The sequence below is a fragment of the Neofelis nebulosa genome, chromosome 4 (genome assembly GCF_028018385.1).
Source record: "Neofelis nebulosa isolate mNeoNeb1 chromosome 4, mNeoNeb1.pri, whole genome shotgun sequence".
Lineage (NCBI taxonomy): Eukaryota > Metazoa > Chordata > Mammalia > Carnivora > Felidae > Neofelis > Neofelis nebulosa.
The window spans coordinates 37,919,595-37,939,626 of NC_080785.1; the positions used below are offsets into that span (position 1 = coordinate 37,919,595).

The 20,032-nt window shown below is 39.0% G+C and overlaps 1 protein-coding gene and 1 long non-coding RNA gene across 2 annotated transcripts in view; one reads left to right on the forward strand and one right to left on the reverse strand.

Annotated features, from left to right (window-relative positions):
• Positions 1 to 9,228: 9,228 nt before the first annotated feature.
• On the reverse strand, positions 9,229 to 11,090 carry LOC131509118 (uncharacterized). Its single transcript, XR_009260299.1, has 2 exons — positions 10,918 to 11,090; positions 9,229 to 10,134 (listed from the first exon to the last, which is right to left on the reverse strand). It is a non-coding gene; the product is annotated as an uncharacterized LOC131509118 (long non-coding RNA).
• Positions 10,540 to 20,032, forward strand: part of BMT2 (base methyltransferase of 25S rRNA 2 homolog) — a 90,449-nt gene continuing 80,956 nt past the window's right edge. Inside the window, exon 1 of the mRNA XM_058724551.1 lies at positions 10,540 to 10,823. Coding sequence (XP_058580534.1) covers positions 10,664 to 10,823 — 160 coding nt within the window. The 5' untranslated portion in view covers positions 10,540 to 10,663. The remainder of the gene's footprint in view (positions 10,824 to 20,032) is intronic.

Sequence of the window (20,032 nt, forward strand, 5' to 3'; positions counted from 1 at the left end):
GGGGGAAGGGTTTGGGCAATCTCTAACCAGGAGTTGATATATGGGAACGGATCAGGGTGACCTGGGTCTACGGTGACAACACACCAGAAGCGGTGGACCGTTGGGACATCTAAGGTTCCCTCAGAGGGCCATCCTACACCAAAAGTGGGCCATTCCAACTCACATAGCGTCCTTAACCTGCCTGGGCTCATCTTAATTCCATAGTCTCCTGAAAATCCCTTTTTGAAGTTCTTGATCATAGTTTCGAGAGCTGTGGGTTTGCTCTGTCCTGACCATAATGTTCCCGTGAGACGGAGTGGCAAAAACAGACAGAGGGGTAGGGGAGCACCCTCTAATGAGGCGACCAGTCAGATGTGCGTCTGGCCGTGTCCTGAAGGAACTTTGGTGACGCTTAGCCATGGCAGTCTCAGCCTTGTGACTTATGATCAGAAACTATTCTGATGCCGCCATAGACTGTGTGCTGTTCACCACGGAATCACAGATGGGCCCACTCAGACTCTATGGGCTTTTGGGGACCATAAGGGCGCCCGCCCGTGAAGCCGCAGACTCAGTCCCAACTGGAGGACAAGGTTGGGCTGCACATTCACTCACGCATTCAGACCAGATGTTAATACGTTCCCTCCCTAGGAATCTACCTGTGAGACCTCTAAAAGGTCTCCAGGAGGTGATCAGGCTCAGGCTCCCCTTTCACCCCGACGGGTGGGTCTGACCGGGTCAGGGGCCAGGCCTTACCAGTATCTGAGGTCGGGTCTATATCCTCACCTACCAAGTCTCCTGAGTCCGGTGGGAACGGCACAGCAAGGCTGGCCTGAGACGACCGAGCAGGAGACTGCCGAATATCAGACAGCTCGCGCCTTCTCCGTTGCGATTCCTCATTCGGTCACCACCTTGCCGTTTTTCCAAACCGGCGACAACAATGGGCCGGCGCAGTTTCCCGTTCAGGGAACCAAATGTTACAGAACCTCATCTGTATCACCTGGTGGAAGAACCAAGCGGCACTCGGAGATCTTGGAAGGCAGGAGGAGGTTTATTTCACACCGGCGGGCTCAGAGGAGAACATTCTCCAGAGGTCTGATCCCCAGCGCAAGCACGGGGGACAATTTATAGTCTGTGACTTCCGCATTAGTAGTAATTTGGCACGCCGCCGGGCAAGCGGGGTAGGAACAAGAACCCGGAAGGGGAGTCTTCAGGCGGGGCCTTGAACTCCCCTATCAGTCCTGTCGGCCATCTTATAATTTTTTCCTATCAGAATAACTTCCTTTTTTCTTGAAATAGGTTAATAGCATGATATAAGCAAAGTTTACCCGTGAGGACCTCTTGCTTCACTATTATTCACATTACCAACCTTGTCTTCTCTTCCACTTCCCCATAAATGTTTATCTTGAAATCCTTGTCATACGATAACTGGTTAATTAATTTTTTAAGTTCAAAGTGTGCCTTTGGATGTTATTTATCTTTTAATAAAGAAAGATAGGAATATCTTTAAGATGCAAGTGCTGAAAAGGATGGAGGGTAGGGGCAGGTATGTGATAAAGAAGAAACAAAAAAAAATGTGTAAAATCACTATACAGGAGCCCAAAACATCCCATTTAAGCTATATTGCTTCAGGTTACCTAGTTCACAAATTTTGTTTGCTTAATTTCTCTGCTTACAGTATGATGTCACTTACTGAAGTTTTTTTTATATACACATACATATATTCTTTCATTATTCTTGTGTAGTTTTTAAAAATTTTTTTTAACATTTATTTATTTTTGAGACGGGGGGAGACAGAGCATGAACAGGGGAGGGTCAGAGAGAGAAGGAGACACAGAATCTGCAACAGGCTCCAGGCTCTGAGCTGTCAGCACAGAGACCGATGCGGGGCTCGAACTCAAGGACAGTGAGACCATGACCTAAGCCGAAGTCGGACGCTTAACTGACTGCGCCACCCAGGCGCCCCAATTCTTGGGTAATATTTAGGAGTGGGATGGCTGAATCATATGGTAGGCATAAGTCTAACTTTTTAAGCAACTGCCAAACTGTTTTCCAAAGTGGTTGTACCACTTAACATTTGTACCTGCATTGTATGGGAGTTCTCCTACCTCTGTGTTCCAGCAAATACTTGGTATGGCCAATGTTTAAAATTTTAGACATTGGCATGGGTGTGTAGTTGTATTTCATGTACTTTTAATTTGTTTTTCTCTAATGGCTAATGATATTAAGCACTTTTTCATGTGCTTTTTTGCCATCTGCACATCATTTTTAAGGAAGTGTTTCACATCTTGTTCCCCTTGGTGAAGGAGGAAAGTTGTTTGTTTTCTTATTATTCAGTTTTGAGAATTCTTTATATATTCTGGATACAAGCCCTTTATGAGACATATGATTTCAAATATTTTCTCCCACTCAGTGGCTTGTCTTTTTGATTCCCTTAGCAGTGTCTTTCAAAGAGCAGGCAATTTTAATTTTTGTGAATTCCAAGTTACTAATTTTTTCTATTGTGGACTGTACTTTATGTCATATCTAAAAAATATGTGCCTAACCCAAGGTCATAAAGGTTTTCTTCCAGGACTTTTACAGTTTTAAGTTTTATATTTAGGTCTATGGTTCATTGTGGGTTAATTTTCATATATGGCGTGAGACATGGGCTGAAGGGTTTTGTTTTGTTTTTTGGCATAAAGATGTCCAATTGTTCCAGCATCATTTGTTGAGAAGACTATCTTTTCTCCATTAAATGTCTTTGCAGTTTTGTGAAAAAATCAGTTGTCGGTACATGTGTGGGGCTATTTCTGAATGTTCTCTCCTCTTCCATTGATCTACTTGTTTATTTTTATGTCAGTACCACACCATCTTGATTACTGTGGCTATATACTAAATCTTGAAATCTCCAACTTTGTTCTGCATTTTTAAAATTGTTTTGGATCTTTTGGTTTCTTTGTATCGTCATATGAGCTTTAGAATCAGCTTGTCAATTTCTACCAACAGTATCTTGTTCCAATTTTGACTGGGATTGCTTTGAGTCTTTAGGTTCAATGTGGGAAGAACTCACATCTTTTTTTTTTTTTTTAATTTTTTTTTTCAACGTTTTTTATTTATTTTTGGGACAGAGAGAGACAGAGCATGAACGGGGGAGGGGCAGAGAGAGAGGGAGACACAGAATTGGAAACAGGCTCCAGGCTCCGAGCCATCAGCCCAGAGCCTGACGCGGGGCTCGAACTCACGGACCGCGGGATCGTGACCTGGCTGAAGTCGGACGCTTAACTGACTGCGCCACCCAGGCGCCCCAAGAACTCACATCTTAACAATATTGAGTCTTCTGACCTGTGGCTGAGCACATTTTTAGTGAATAAAAGAAAACAGGTTGGAAGTTCAATTCTGAGTAATTTTCAAAAGCTTTAGATAAATTGGAAATACTGAATTTATTACAATTTTATGGTAATGCAGATGATATGATTTCACACAGAAAAAGTTCTAAAGACCCCACCAAAAAACTGCTACAACTAAACAATGAATGCAGTACATTTGAAGGATACAAAATCAACATACAGAAAAGCAGTTGTGTTTCCATACACTAACAACAAAACATTTGAAAAAGAGATAATCAATTCCATTCACAATAGCATCAAAACAATAAAATATTTAGGAGGAACTTTTACCAAGGAGGTGAAAGATCTGTACACTAAAAACTACAAGACTTTGATGAAAGAAACTGAAGAAGACACAAACAAATGGGAAGATATCCTGTGTTTTGGGATCAGAAGTATTAATATTGTTAAAATATCCATACTACCCAAAGACATCTAGAATTTCAATGTAATCTCTATTAAAATTCTAATGACACTTTTCACGGAAATAGAAAAAAAACAACAAGCCTAAATGTGAATAGACCCACAAAAGACCTTAAATAGCCAAAGCAATCCTGAAAAAAGAAGAACAAAACCAGAGACATCACACTTCTTATTTTCAAGCTATATTACAAAGTTTTAGTAATCAAAACAGTATGGTGCTGGCATAAAAATAGATACATATACCAATGGAACAGAATTGAGAGTCAAGTAATAAATTTCCACACATATAGTCAACTAATATTTGACAATGGAGCCAAGAAGAGTCAATAGAAGAGTCTCTTCAATAAATGGTATGGGGAAAGCTGGATAAGCACGTGCTAAAGAATAAAATTGGACCCCTCACGAAAATAACTCAAAATGCAAAGACCTAAATTTAAGATCCCAAACCATAGAACTCCTGGAAGAAAATAGAAAGAAAAAGTTCCTTGACCTCGGTCTCAGCAGTGATGTCTGCTGAGTGCTTTTGATATGGCATCAAAAGCACAAGGAACAAAAGCAAACCACATCAAAACTAAGTTCTGCACAAGAAAAGAAAGCATCAACAAACTGAAAAACAACTGACGGAATGGGAGAAAATATTTGCAAATCATACATCTGCTGAGGGGTTAATATCCAAATACATAAGGAACTCCTAATTCAATAGCAAAACAGAACAAAAACAAAAAGTAACATCCAATGAAAAAAAAAAAAAAACAACCAAAACTAACATGCCATTAAGAAATGGGCAGAGGTGCGCCTGGGTGGCTCAGTCTGTTAAGCCTCCCACTCTTTATCTTGGCTCGGGTCATAATCTCACAGTTTGTGAGCTCGGGCTCTGTGCTGATTGCATGAAGCCTGCTTGAGATTCTGTTTCTCCTTCTCTCAGCCCCTCCCCTACTTGTCCCCCCACCACCCTCAAAATAAATAAACTCTAAGAAGACATGCAAATGGACAACAGATATATGAAAAGCTTCTTAACATCACTAATCATCAGAAAAATGAAAATCAAAACTATAATATTATTAAAGGATATTAGGTGGCTGCCAATTTCCAGAAAGACCAAAGGGCACACTTGGAGACTATCCAGTCTAGATCAACACCTAAGTCAGACCCAGCGACTACTCTACCTGGTCCAACCCCACTGACTCTGTTTCTTGGCTTTCAGGGCAAATGTTGGACATTGAAAGATGGAATTTCAGTCGCTGTAATACCAAAAGACCCACACCTCCACAGTCACCCTCAACAGACCAAAAGATTCCTTGTAGCTTCTGCTTCATTGTTTTGCACTTTTCTGAGTGCACTTTTCACTCCAGGGAATATAATTAGCAGAGTCTAAGTCTTTTATCTGAGCCTGCATATATACTGGGGGAAATCTCCCAGATGTAAACATGATGCTCAAAAGGAGCTGAGTAGTCTCTGTGTGGCAAGATACATCTCACAAAGTGTTCTCAAAAGTAAAGTGAGTCACAGAATTACAGTGGTTTGGGGGCTGGAAGGGATCTTTTAAATTGCTGGTGTTTTCCAAATTTTAGGCCAATACTCAAGAGTGGACCATAAAAATCAATGTAGTACGCTCCACATTTTTAAAAACTAAAATAGAATTGAAAATATCACCACGTATTATTGCACTTAGCAAATGAAGGTATTCATTCAATGAAGTGTTGTCTGGTGGAAATTTTACCCTGATATGTAAGTGTCTATATGTATAAATTTATATGTATAGTATATGTTTAAGTATCCTGAGCCCCAATGTAAAATGTATTACTTAAAAAAATTATTTCTTAATGTGTGTCATGGTAAAAAAATAATTGAAAAACACTAGTCAAATCTAACATCACATTTTACATATGAAGAAGAAAAAATAAAGTTTAGAGAAATCAAGTGATTAATGTTCTGATGTTTAATGAAAAGTTGAAATCAGGATGTAGAAAATCTCTTAGTCTTATGCTTCATTATAAGAACAACATCTATCACCTGGAAAAATACTTCTCATTTTCTATGTAGATATCTTCCTACATTAGTCCTGCTGTGAAAATTAAATGAATTTAATTAATTAGTATATCACAAAAATATTGTAAATTTTACCATTGCCTTTGGAGTTAGGCATTAATGTTTTTCACTTGCTGTAGTTAATACTAGTTTTAACAGGATTCTGCATATTGACTCTAGAAAGAGAGGGTAATCTGTATTATTTTAAAGATTTTTATGTTGGCAGATATGTTAACAACGCAGTGGAGACATTGGACTAGTAGCTATAAACAAATTCTTTAAGAAAGTAATTCTATATAAAATAAATTGAAGGAATTTTAAAGTTGTAATCCACCATACTGAATGAAATCTATCACTGAAAATATTTCTTTGCTTGCTAGTTCTACTATTACTTTAATTAATAGAAGTATTAATATTAAACTAACATTTATAAATGTACAATGGTATACATCAATAGTGCAAAGAGACTTGATGTATCTTTTTGATGTATCTTTTTGGAAGATAGAGATACACTCCAAGCTGGCCAAATCTTTGGCTCATGGCTATTTAGAAATAGAATTTTTATTTTTTATTTATATTTATAGTTATATGTTTTTTTATTTTAGAGAGAGAAGGAATACAAGCGGGAGAAAGGGGCCGAGGGAGACAGAGAATCTTAAACAGCCTCCAGGCTGAGCATGGATGGACATTGGGCTCCATCCCACAACCTTTGGATCATGATCTGAGCTGAAATCAAGAGTCAGATGCTCAATGCACTGAACCACCCAGGCACCCCTAGAAATAGAATTTTTACAAATTCAGTTAAAATGAAGACTGGAAAAATCAAACCTAATTGTTTTTAAGATTTGGTAACAAAGAAGGTCAAAGAGGAGTAAATAATAACAGGGTACAGAATAAAAATAAATGATCAATGCTTTAGATAATTTAAAGACTCTCAGTTTCTTCTGTGTAGTCTCCTCCCACTTACAGGAATATTCAGTAAATAATGAAAACTACACTATGTAAAATATACCCAGAATCTTTTATTCAGTAACTTGGGGCCATCACCCAGATTTTGATATGGATTTTAAAATTTTACTTTTCATTACCAATTAATATTTTTTAAATTCTCACTGAAAATAGAATGTATTTTTACATGTTGACTCTTACTGCCTATAGGAATTTGTTTCCCTTATAAAGACTATAACTGCAAACAAACAAGACAGGTATTTTTCTTTCCAAAGACATTTTTCCTATACTGAGTGGTTCTTTGACATAGGAAGCTTACTATGATGCACCAAATGTGCATGGGGAAGAGTACAAAAGTTGGTCTGGTAAAGCAAAGAATGAGGATGAGAAATTTAGTTATTAGGGGTTTAGTGCAGTCATTAGAAATGCCTCTCCCTCCCAGACTGGTTCGTCCTGCTCAGTGAATACTGTTTTATTCCAATATCCCTTTTTCCAACGGTCATTTAAAATATTCATGAGAGGGGTGCCTGGGTGGTTCAGTCGGTTAAGCATCATACTCTTGATTTCTGCTCAGGTCAGTGCCTCAGGCCTTGCACTGAGTGTGGAGCCTGCTTGGGATTCTCTCTCCCTCTCTCTGCCCCTTTTCCCTCGCACATGTGCACGTTCTCTCTTAAAAATAAAAAAAAAAAGCATTAAAAAAAATGAGAGAATTAAAAAAATAAGGTGTTTACAGTAAGTGAAATCCTGTCATCACATGGGAAAGGAGGTACTGATATTTTCCTGCACATAGGATATGTTTGTTGAGTATGGCACCAAACATACTTCCTGCAAAGAATCCCTTTACCAGCAATTAGGACAGATATTTTATTTACATGGAAAATCCCATTACCATCCTTCTGCTACCTTAACAGATAGAAAACTTTTTCCAATATTACTAATCACACCAGAGGAAAGTTTCAAGCCTCCTTTTACGTACTGTGGTTAGTCCTCTTAAGAAAAGTCAGTATTGGTCATATTGGCCTTAGCCCTATTTGAACTCATGAAAATTCAGAATAAAAGCCAGCTTTCCAATTCCTATTTCTTGAGTTGCTTCTCAAGAAAGCATCAAACTGAGATGCCTGGGTGGCCCCGTTGGTTAAGCACTGGACTTCTGTTCAGGTCATGATCTCATGGTTCATGGGTTCAAGCCCCATGTCGGGCTCTGTGCTTGACAGCCCAGAGCCTGGAGCCTGCTTTGGATTCTATGTCTCCCTCTCTCTCTGCCCCTCCCCTACTCACACTCTGTCTCTCTCTCTCTCTTTCAAAAATAAATAAACATTTAAAAAAAAAAAAGCATGAAACCAAAAACAAACTTAAAATATGGAGCTCTTTAATTTGCTTAAAAAGTGACAAGAGTCTTGAATAAGTTCCTTTACTTGCTCTTATATTAATATTTAATGTTAATATTATGCCAACCAGAATAGCTAGGTAAAAATAAAAAAAAAAAAAAACAGCAGAAAAGTACCACGTTTCTTAAAAACAAAGACCTCTAAAAAAGCTCATTAATGATTTTGTAAATTGTAATACTTATATTTGGTAAGGGTGGAGTGAAATAGACATACATACTGTTGGAGGTGACAATAAAGTGCTACTATCTTTCAGAAAAGGCGATTTGACAATATACATTAAAAACTTCAACATATTTGACCCTTTGATTCAAAAATTTGACTTTTAGAAATTTAGCCTAGTGAAATGTACAATTAAAGAAATGGACAAACATTTGTGTACCAGGGTGTTCATCACAGCATTATTAGGAACACAGAAAAACAACACAAACATACTATAGCTAGTAATTGGTTACTAAAGTGAGAGGCTATTCATATACTAAATTACCTTACATCTATCAAGAAATATCCCATTTGAAATAAAGATACACAAGCAAAGAAAAAAAATGTTAACAGTTGTTTTATCTCTCAGCGATGTGTTTCCAGGTGGCTTTTACTCTCCCCTCCCCCCCCCCAGCTTTTTTGAGATATAATTGACACATAATATTATGTAAGTATCAGGTGTACAAGATCTTGACTTCATATGTTTATAGGTTGCAAATGATTACCACTACCAAATCAACTACCATTTCCATCCCATTACATAGTGACCATTTCTTCTTTGTGAAGAGAACATTTACGATCTTTTCTCTTAGCAATTTTACTTTACTCCCTTCTGTGTTTTCCAATTATCCTTCAGTGTACATATTTACTTTTAAAAAGGACCTTAAAATTCATTTGCTACTAGTAGCAGGGAGGAGAGTTTTTTATTCCTTAAGGACAATTCAGAACAAATGAAATTTAATGCCCTCTTCACTATGGTTGTAACTTCTAAATATTTCCACCTCTTTTTGCCTCTTATATATATGTTAAATTATGGAAAGAGCCAAAACAGTGTGTCATTTAAAGCTCCCTTTCTTCCCAAATGAAAACACTTCAGATAAGACCACCACATCCTCAAGTTATTAGGCATGTGTGTGTAATTTCATAATTATAATTAGTTATTTTGAAGTTCATCTGTTTTTGATCTGCCTCTTCACTGTGCAGGTAGGGACACACCTTCCATCTTTATATTCCACCAATCTTCTCCGTTCATTTACCCCCTTCCTGTTCTTCCTATGTTCTGGAGAATGTGTACAATGCTTTGCTCTTCAGGGTCTTCGTTATTCAGAGGTGGCATATAAAAGTTACATAACGCAAGCTTTATTTGTATTCGTAAAATCACTGGTCAAAAAGTTTTTGCAACAGTTTATGAGAAACATCATGTAACCAACAACTTCAGTTCAGGGGTACCCTACAGCCTAACACAATCCAATAAGAGCTCTCAGCCTGTTGAGCAGCAGCCTCAGTACCACCTCGAGAACGAATACAGTCTACCACTCCCTGGAGAGCAGCATTTCACCTTTCTGGGACAGAGATCAGCAACCACACTCCCTATGCAGGTATAGGTTGCCAACCCCACTTAGGCACACTCCCCACAGACTAACCCACCCACTTAAAGGACAGGAGAACACCCAAGCCGGTTTTAAAAGCACTCAGCCCTGATGCAAATTAAATCAGGGCAGGCTTCCTGTGACACCTGGGGTCCCCACATAAGTTCTTGAGGGCATGTGCTGTGGGTTCTCCATCTTTCTTTCCCTTTACCCTATTATCTTCTATTGATTTTCTTGGGCCTCTCCTTTCCTCGTTTTCTATTTCCTTCGCCCAGCTCTGGCACTAGAGGCATTAACTACTGCCGGCCCGTGAATTAAGTCACCACTTGGTAGACTTCTCATGCCAATGAAAGCATCTCTGCTTGGGTCCCTCGAAGTGTAAAATTCCTGTGCGGTCGAGTCATCTCAAAAGCACTTCCCAGAGCCAAAGACAATCTACAAGCGACAAAGTACAGCAGGGGTTCAGGTAGAGGACCCTAACCGCTTCTCGCTAGAACGCAATTCACTTGTGATGAACAGCTGGAAGACGTGAGAAGGCTGGGCAGCAGAACGTAGCCCAAACTACAACTCAGACGCGCAAGCGCGTGGCTGAGAGCGCCTGCGCACAGAACCCGGCGAGGGGCGGGGAGCAGAGGGGGGCTTTTGGGCCCAGCGCTCCCACTGCCTCGGCTTCCCTTAGCCCACAAGCCCTGCCTCCTCCAGCTGCTTGCGGTCCCAAACAACCGGGTGCGCCGCCAGCGCTCTCCGTCAATTGGCCCTTGGCTTTTTCCGTTTCCGCCCAGCCCTCCACAGTCCACCAATCAGCTTGTGCGTTTGGGTAAGGGGCCACCTCCGAGGCCGACGCTTCGGTTCCTCTGCCTCCTCCGGCTGCTGCCTCCGCTGCTGCCTCCTCCTTCCCCACCTCCTCCGTCAGGCGGGCGTCTGCGGGGGCCCGAGGGGCGGCGGCGGCAGCGGCGGCAGCGACATGGAGCCGGAGGCCGGCGACCGAAGCAGTGCTGGCAGGCACAGGGCCGGGCCCCCGAGCACTCCGCCGCCCCGGGAGCAGGAGCGGAAGCTGGAGCAAGAGAAGCTCTCCGGGGTGGTGAAGAGCGTCCACCGGAGGCTTCGCAAGAAGTACCGGGAAGGTAAACAGCGAGCTTGAGCGAGGGGGGAGGGGAGGCCTCATCGCCCCCAGCCCCTTGTCCCCTATCCCCTCCTCCAAGGGGCCACCATTACAACCTGAAGGAGCCGCACGTCAGCCCCTGCCAGTGCAGCTCTCCCAGGCCCGGACGCCCCCTTCTCGGTCGAGTCTTCAGTGGCGTCTGGAGCGCTCCTCCCGCCCCTTTTTCTTTTAGGGCCCTTCAGGAGAGTTCCAGGGCTGTGCAGGAACTGAATCCCCACCCCTTCCAATCCCTTGCCCCCAGTCGGGGTGCTGAGGTTGTTGTCATTACACACACAGACGCGCACACCCCCAGGAGAGGTGGCCGCTAGGCACGAGAGAGGTGAAGGTAAAACACGAAGGCAGGTAAAATCTGTTTGTGAAGACAGATTGAAAGAAGCCTGAGTTGCCACTCGCACCCTCGCGCTTAACCAGCCCGTTCGATTTGCTGCCCTCAAAGACCCCTCTCCTGTGGGTTTAGCCAGGCGGTGAGGGAGCTTCCTCGCATCGGTTTCCAGGGCTGCGAAGTCAGCAGGCCTTTCTAGCTGACTGGACTTCGCCTTGTTAGAAGGGGGAGGGGCGCCATCCATCCCCTTCAACCCCCGCCCCCCGCTCCCGCCATTCTTCAAAAGCTTGATCTTAGTGTTTTTTTTTTCGGTGAGGTAGAAAGAGATCTGGGACAGGTTCTCAAAATACTATTTGGCTTTGAATAGTCTATGTAACCGCCAAGCCTCCTAAGGACACAGATGCCAGTGAAGCTGGCCATCGCTGGGGACCTAGCCCTATGGAAGATCTTAAGCAGAAGAAGCCTTTAATAGCTCTTGCTTCTGCCTGAGGGGTGTTTATAGTTGGAGTGTACGGTTAGCCTTGGTGTTTTTAAATACAGGCTTTTTTACAGAGCTGTTTTATAAGATCGGCATTGAAAATTCTGGTTTTTCACACGCTCAGGAGAAATTTCTTCTGAATATCAAAATGAGGGATAAGCTACTTGCCCTCACTTTAGCTGAATTGCAAACTGGAAAACCTGCAGTCTTCTGGTGTTTTATACTTCTTTAAATTTAGGATTAGACGCAAAATTATGACGGCGAAGGAACTGGCATGTAACATCATGTTACTTTTGATTTACAAACACTTTTCAGTTACTCGAGAAGATTAAAAAGTGTCTTTTGTACCTTTGGATGTAGTTAATGTGTTTCATTTTTCAAACTTTAAGTTCAAAGTTTTCCTCCCTTGGCAACTCAAGCCTAGCTTTTAAAATAACTGCTTGAATAGTCATCCTCAAAGATGGCCTATAGTTATTGTTCAGTAGCTAGCAATAGAAAGAGATTTATCAGACATAGTTAAGACGTTGAAATTTGTTTTTTAAAAGAATGTTTTAACCCCCAACCCACAATTTATTCAATAAAATGTGTAGTTGTCATGGCAACCATTGCATCATTCTTGATTTTCAGAGAATGCACTTACATAATGGCATTCACTGTAGATTGGAAAAATCCACTGGAGAAATGAAATAAATGGACACACTTTTATCATGCTATTTTGTATGACTTTAAGCAAATAAGTCTTTTTAAAGAAAAAATGACTAGCATATAATTGTTTCCATATTTACCTTTTTATAATATTCATTTATTTATAAATGAATAGGTTTCACTTAAATCAATACACTACTAGTTTGTCGTCATGTCTTTAAGTGCTGTTTATACTTGATTAGTTCCCACATGTTTAAACATGTCTTTAAACATGAATATTAACCAAGGGAATATTTGTTCATAATGAGAATTGGTAGTTGGAAGTTACCAGAGCTAGAATAGATATATGTAGTTCATAAATGAATGATCTAGTGTGCTTCTGGGCAGGTGAAGCCCTGATGGGCTGTAGATATTTGAGTGATACTGTTCTTTTAGCATTTTAATGCCCTGAATTCCATCAGTGATCCAGAATTCTCTAGGCTTTATTCCATTGATACACAAAGGCCCATCAGTGAACTAGCAAAGTAAAAGATCCTAACAAGCATGCCCTTTCTTCTTTAATTTCTGACATGTAGGTCAAATCTTAGTTGTGATTGAACAAAAATCTGTGAAAACGCCATCTTTGGGAAAGTCTAATTATGCACATAATCCCAAGGAAATAATTTTTAGTGTTTGCCTTTGAGGTTTTAGTATTGTTACAACACTGGTAGTCCACAGTCTGTAAACATATTTTGCAAGTTGATCTGCAGGTCACCTGTGGTAATGAAATAATAAATAGTGCTTAGGTGCTAGGTTAGGTTACAAAGGCTTATTTAATCAGTAACTGTAATACCAATAACTATGGAAACTATACTCCTTTTATAACAATATTCCTATCAGAAAATGGAGTGATAATTCCAGCTTAGAATATTGGAATGTTAGACTAGAAGAAACCTTAGCATTTATCATGGATTCCCAAATATGACTGATCAGTAGATTCATCGGGGGTGCCTTTTGGAAAATTCCTGTCTTCATCTTGGATATATAGTTTCACAGTCCTTATCACTGAGGCCTGGAAATTTGTCAGCCAGATTTTGAAGTGGTGATTTAAACTAGTTCCTTCCTTTTACACTTGAGTGTGCCAAATCCCAAAAATATTAAAACAACTTGCTTGAAGTTTGGATAGTTCATCATTAGTACTGTACATATTTTATAGGAATAATAGTTTTTTCTTCCCAGTTGCACACCTAATGGTGACCCCAGATGTTGGTGGAATGGGAGAGAAAATGGAAAGCAGGAAGTAGCCCTAGAATTTGTGTTAGGTAAAAAAGATGTAAATTGATGATAATGGAGTAATCCAGGGGATGGGTATGATTAGCTGAGTTGGAACTACATGATGTATGGGGCTTTAGGGGGAGAGATGTCAGGGAAGAAAATAAGTGGGGGTAGAATGAAGAAGGAGGCAAAACATTCACAGTAAGGACAGGAGTGAGCACTGGATACCAAGCGTAAGGTTGGAAAATGTAGTTTTCACTTCCCTTATATCTGATACTCGAATTGAAAATGAAGCAGGAATAACAATGAAAGTAAGATTTTCCTGCTGTGGTAGAAAAAGATTTCTCTCCATCCTTCCCAATCCATTTATCTACCTGATGCTTGTTGATGGGGATGAGCAGGCTTGGGGTTTGAGGGGGTAGTGGATAAAATGATAAAGACTAGCAGGTGGATTTAGTGTACTCTTTCTTTTACCGCTTTTCCCTCTCTACTCCGTTTACTGCTTGTCCTTGGTCACCACTTAGAGATCCTTTGCAGTTTTTTACACATTGAGAATTGGGGATAATTGTCAGTGTTCTAGGCCATGTTGATGTCTTAAGTAGTTACCAAGAGGAAATGTTAGGGAAATGTCCAGTAGTGGTGATGAGAAGGGGTGTTTCTGGTCTCCTCAGCCTTACAGATAGGGACAGTCTTTTAGACTGACTTTATATAAATGGAAACATGCTTGCAGATATAGGTGTTTTCTGTCTTTGCTGTACAGAATTTTAAAAATTGACATCCATGTAAACTAGAAATATTTTAAATGTATCATAACAGTTGTGGACAGCTTCTTAATGAGAAACAACTAGTTTTGCTTTCCAAACAAGGACTTCATTGTTTAATCAGATGTGCCTGGTGAGTACATATCTAATTGAGAAGTGAAGTAGAGGCATGTATATTTTCAGTTGTCTTTGTATTTTTTTTTCCATAATCCTATTCTTACGATGATTATTATTATGCTTGGCATCTTTTTCAAAACTTAAGGTATTTTTGTAAACATTCTGAGAGAATGCAGTTGTTAGAAATAAAAGTGTCATTTCCGTTCCATTTAGTTTTGATTTTTTAACCCATCTGTGAATGCTTTTAGCAAATTTCATCAATTTATTCACTCTCTGAATTTACTTATTCTTTATGCCAAAACAAGTTAAATAGTTAATTACATAAACCCCATGAAGCTTACAAGTCAATCAGAGAAAAGTAAAAATACATATTAACCTGTTAACAGTGGTATTCTCAAGGTCATGGGGTTATGGATGATCTTTATTATAGTTTCCTATATTAAAAAAAATCAGTGTTATTAGTAGCAATGATGATATTATAAAACTAGTTAAAACAAGACAGATTCTTACTGACACTGAAACAGAAAAGAACACAGATAAGGTTCTGTTGACTAAGTCCAGAAAAAATTTTGTTTCAAAGATCGATGGGGCGCCTGGGTGGCTCAGTCGGTTAAGCGTCCGACTTCGGGTCAGGTCACGATCTCGCGGTCTGTGAGTTCGAGCCCTTCGTCGGGCTCTGGGCTGAGGGCTCAGAGCCTGGAGCCCGCTTCAGATTCTGTGTCTCCCTCTCTCTCTGCCCCTCCCCTGCTCATGCTCTGTCTCTCTCTGTCTCAAAAATAAATAAACGTTATTAACAAAGATTAACAGTTGTGAGCAGCATATTAAGAGTGAACAGCTAAATTGTCTAAATTACATGTTTAATTCTTATTGATTACTCAAATTCTTCATAGTTGGAGACAAAGGGTGAGCTAGAATAAGTTTACAATAGGCTGAAAAGTACATTGTGATTGTTATTCTTTAGCAAACCCCTCAAACGAGAGAATTGGCACGGAGGAAAAAACCTTTGAATTAGAAATAATTTTAAACTAATACTAAAAGGTCTAAAAATGAAAGAATGAATGTAATGTTAGTGTTTTTCCTGAAACAAAGTTTTGAAATTGTTTTTAAAATTGGGATAATAGACTTTTTAATTGAAATTTCCCAATTTTTTTTCTTCTATGGCCTTCAACATTTTTTTAAAATACTGACCAACTCCTTAACCCCAAGAAACTTTGAACAGGTTTTCTTTGTTTTACTTTTTTTAAGTGACGTTTTACTCTATTTTCTTTACATTTTTTTTCAGTCTCTCATTCTGATATAGAGTTAGAAAGTGCTGCTTTGTGATAGAATCTTTGTTCAGTCAGCAAAATAAGGTGAACACTGTCCACAGAAGGGCTTGTTAACTTTGTCCTAGGAGAGTTTGAACTGCCATTCTAGCAGGGAGAAAAAAATGAAAAGAGTTTAATGAGTAGTAACACTAAAAGATTAAGAGAATATTGACTGATAAACAGCTCACTGAGATGCACATAGTAGATTAGCTATTTAGTTTTGTTATTTTTATTCATCTTTGTAGTAAGGTATGTTTTTAGGGGTTTTGTTTTTGTTTTTGTTTTTTACATTTCAAAAGGTACAGTAAAAATTAAGTAGATCCTTTTGGTTGGTGTAGATCCTTTTGATTGTTTTGTGGAAAAAAACTACAATAACATATGCAGTGGATCTTAGCCTTGGTTCTGCATTGGTATCATCTGTGGAACTTCGTGGAACATAGGCATCTGTATTATTTAAAAGCTCCATAGGTGGGGCGCCTGGGTGGCTCAGTTGGTTAAGCGTCCGACTTCGGCTCAGGTCACCATCTTGCGGTCCGTGAGTTCCAGCTCCGCGTCGGGCTCTGTGCTGACAGCTCAGAGCCTGGAGCCTGTTTCCGATTCTGTGTCTCCCTCTCTCTCTGACCCTTCCCCGTTCATGCTCTGTCTCTCTCTGTCTCAAAAATAAATAAACGTTAAAAAAAAAAAAATCCATAGGTTATATCATGGACAGAGCAGTGAAGGAATGCTGATCTAAAGTATAAAGTACTATAGATTAGAGTAGGAAGGAATCTGGAAGAAAGGACTTCACCTAGGAGACTCTTAAACTAATCTGATTTAGAATTACTAATAGCATAAATAACAACAGTAATCATGAAAACAGAGAAAGTTATATCAAAGACTTTTTGAAGGTCTGAGTGAGCAGTTTTAGTGAAAGTAAAAGGGAAGAGTCAGAGATGATGTCAAGGTTTGTTGTCTGGGAAAATATAAGTACCCATTTTCATCCATTTTAGAAATGTATGTATGTTGGGATGGGGCAGAGAGAACAGAGTAGACAGGCAAGTTGAGAGAGATGGTGTAAGGGTTTAGTTTGGAATATATCCTTTGCAAGTGTAGGATTGGAAGCCCTCTTTGTGGAAATTGAAGTTTGAGGGCAGATGAACTGCCCAGGAGAGTGATGATAATTTATAAATGAGGACAGATCTTAAAAAACAACCAGGTGTGTCCAATTTTATGTAAGTAAATGCTCCTCTTTCTACCTTAAGCTCCAATACCACAGTTGTGCTTGCCTTTATTGTATTTGTCACTTATCAGTTCACTAACCTGTCTTTCCATTAAACTTCGTTCTTTGAGTAGGACTCTGCCTTTTGTCTTTGCGTCCCAAGCACCCTGCCTTATAAATTTAAGACACACTCAAAAAGAAAGAAGCTAATATAGATATTTCCAGATAGTTGAGTTCAATCTTTTATATTCATTCATATTTTTAAATTGTAAATTTTGGGTACAATTTTTTGTAATGAATTTATTGTCTTCTTATATTAAGTAGTTAGATTAATTTTACCCTTTTAGGGGTGCCTGCGTGGCGCAGTCAGTTAAGTGTCAAGGCTCAGGTCATGATCTCACAGTTTGAGCCCTGCATCAGGCTCTACACTGGCAGTGCAGAGCCTGCCTGAGATTATCTGTCCTCTCTCTGCCCCTTCCTCGTTCATGTGCGTACTCACTTCCTCTTAATAGAAATGAGATTTTTTTAAAAAAATTGTTCAGACTATCATTATGAACATCTTATTTTTCTATAAGTCAAACTGGAAATAGCAGAGAATATAGATATTGTAAAGGGCCTTGCCCTTAACATGTGTTAAGTATTTGTTGCATCAACTTGCCTTATTTTACTATATGCTGTGAATTCTTTTTCTCTTCTTATTTGCTACTCCCCTTTCCCTACCCACTGATTCTCACATACCAGTGTTAACCAGAGATTAAAAAAAAAAGTTTTGCCCACAGAAATATGAGAACTAATAAGGATATTTTAATGTGTGTCTGTTTGTGTTAGTATTAGAAGATGGTAATAATTTTGTGTATTAGTGTATATTTACTTATATACTCTTACTTCATAGTTAAAAATTTTGCAACCCCAGTACCAATCTCATAAATTCTGGGGGTGAAATTTGTACAAGTTGCAAAATCCAAACATCTGAGAACCACTGATAGACAGTACTAATTTAATGTGCTTTAAGTGTAGGTATATTGATGCCTATTGCAAGGGTTATTTTAGAATAGATGGCTAATCACCATACCTTTAAAGGGGCATCTGAGTACACCCTGTTCTCATTTATACATAAATTCCTCTAATTAATACAGAAATTCCTAGTCTCATTTATACAGAAATTAGTTCTCAGAAGGTTGTTCGTAAGTCCTTTGTTTACACTAAATAAGTAAACTCTGTACCCATACCAGTAAAGTTTTTTTACAAGGAAATAGTAGATGTTGATTCCATTGATTCTGACTCTTCTTAATTCTTTTCATCTCGTGTGTGGGGATGTATTGAAAGAGTTTTACATTTTGAATTAACTACTTTTATCATAAATATGTTTATAAAAAGAGAGTGCCCCAAACACAGGATACACTGTTGGCTAAGTTGTATTTTTAGGTACTGAGTTTTATCCATGCAATATTTTGTTTTTTAATGAAATTTGACTCTTCAGGTTGCCCCAAGCCTTGCTGACCTGTATATTATTTCACCGGACATTTGAGTTTACAGTCTTGCACAGACCTGTGGTTTTGAGCCATCGCTGTACAGTGACTTTGCTTGGGGAGCATTAAAATACATGACCAGTTCCCACTCCAGGTCATTTAAATGAAACTTCTGGTTGATTCCAGTGTGCAGCCAGAGTTGAAGCCACTGCCAGAAATCTAACAATGCGGTTGTAGAGACTAAGTAACTGCATTTGACTGAGAGAAGACCATTTGTTTGTGGCAAGTAGAGTCAGTGTACTTTGCTCTGGTGTCAAAGCTTTGTTCATATCTGTGAAAGTTCATAAATCAAAAATTTGTAAAGAGAGGCAAGGCGGTATGGTGGTTATAAGCATGGCCTTTGGCACTTGACTGCTAGGTTTGATGTATACCCTTGAGAAGTTTACTTAATCTCTCTGTACCTCAGTTTCCTTATCTGGTAAAGTAAAATATCTTCCTCAATGGGTTGGTATTAGAATTAAATGAGTTAATATTTGTAAAGTACTTAAAACAGTCTGTGCAACATAGGAAACATTAAATTTGTTAAATACATCATTTAAGAAATACTAGAGGTGTATCATTAGCTACACTGCCTGGGTGCATTTAACAGCCATAACATTGAAGATTGGCTGGTTCCTGGAATTTCTACCTAGATTGCTCTGTAGTCTCTTTCTTGTTCAGTCAGAATGGCTGTAAAAACAAAGGTTTTTTTGGGCCCCCCTTGCTTCTTATATTTCTATTTTTATGTGAAAATAAAAAAATAAAAAAATAAAAATCATTTCCCTTAACAGAGAAATGACTAGTCATAGCATATTGGGTGTAAGATGCAGGTTTTCAGGTGGTTCCTGTGTTTGAATCTCAAGAACTGCTTCAACACCACACACTGTGGATGTTTTGTTCCACTTTGGGTGTGTCAGTATATCAGGTGCTCAAGAATGCTGAGAAGCTCCTTTAATTCTATTTGTGAAACAGTCTGGTCCTAAACACTTTGTTAGCCTTAGAATGGCTGTTGAACTTGTTTCCATTTGGTCATGACTTTATCTGTTTACCTCATGTTAGAGGAAATGATCTTGAAAGGTTCGTCGAACATGAATTTGGTAATCTGATCATTTATAGGTAATGTGTCTTACTGCCCATATTTGGTAATATACCTAAGTAAAAATCAAATAAATTTTTAGTTCCGAATTTCTAAAAGTTCAAGATTAGTTTTGATACTCAAAGTAAATTGGTTTTGATTTTTTTAAAGAATTTGATGGCCCTCAGGTTTAATAAAATGCATTTTTTTTAATTTTGTAACTTTTACTGTGTTCATGGCACATAATTTTTTTAGATGAAACTTACTGAGGTACAATTTATGCACAATAAACTGCACACATTTGAAGTGTGTAATTCAGTGGATTTTGACAGATGTGTACACCTATGAAACATTACTGTAATCAACATTTAGGATGTTTTTGTTGTCTCCCAAATTTCCTCATGCTTCTTTGTAGTCACATCTCTCTCTCTCTCTCTCTCTCTCTCTCTCTTCCTCTCTCTCTCTCTCTCTTCCAGGTCCACTGATCTTTTCTCATTGTAAATTTG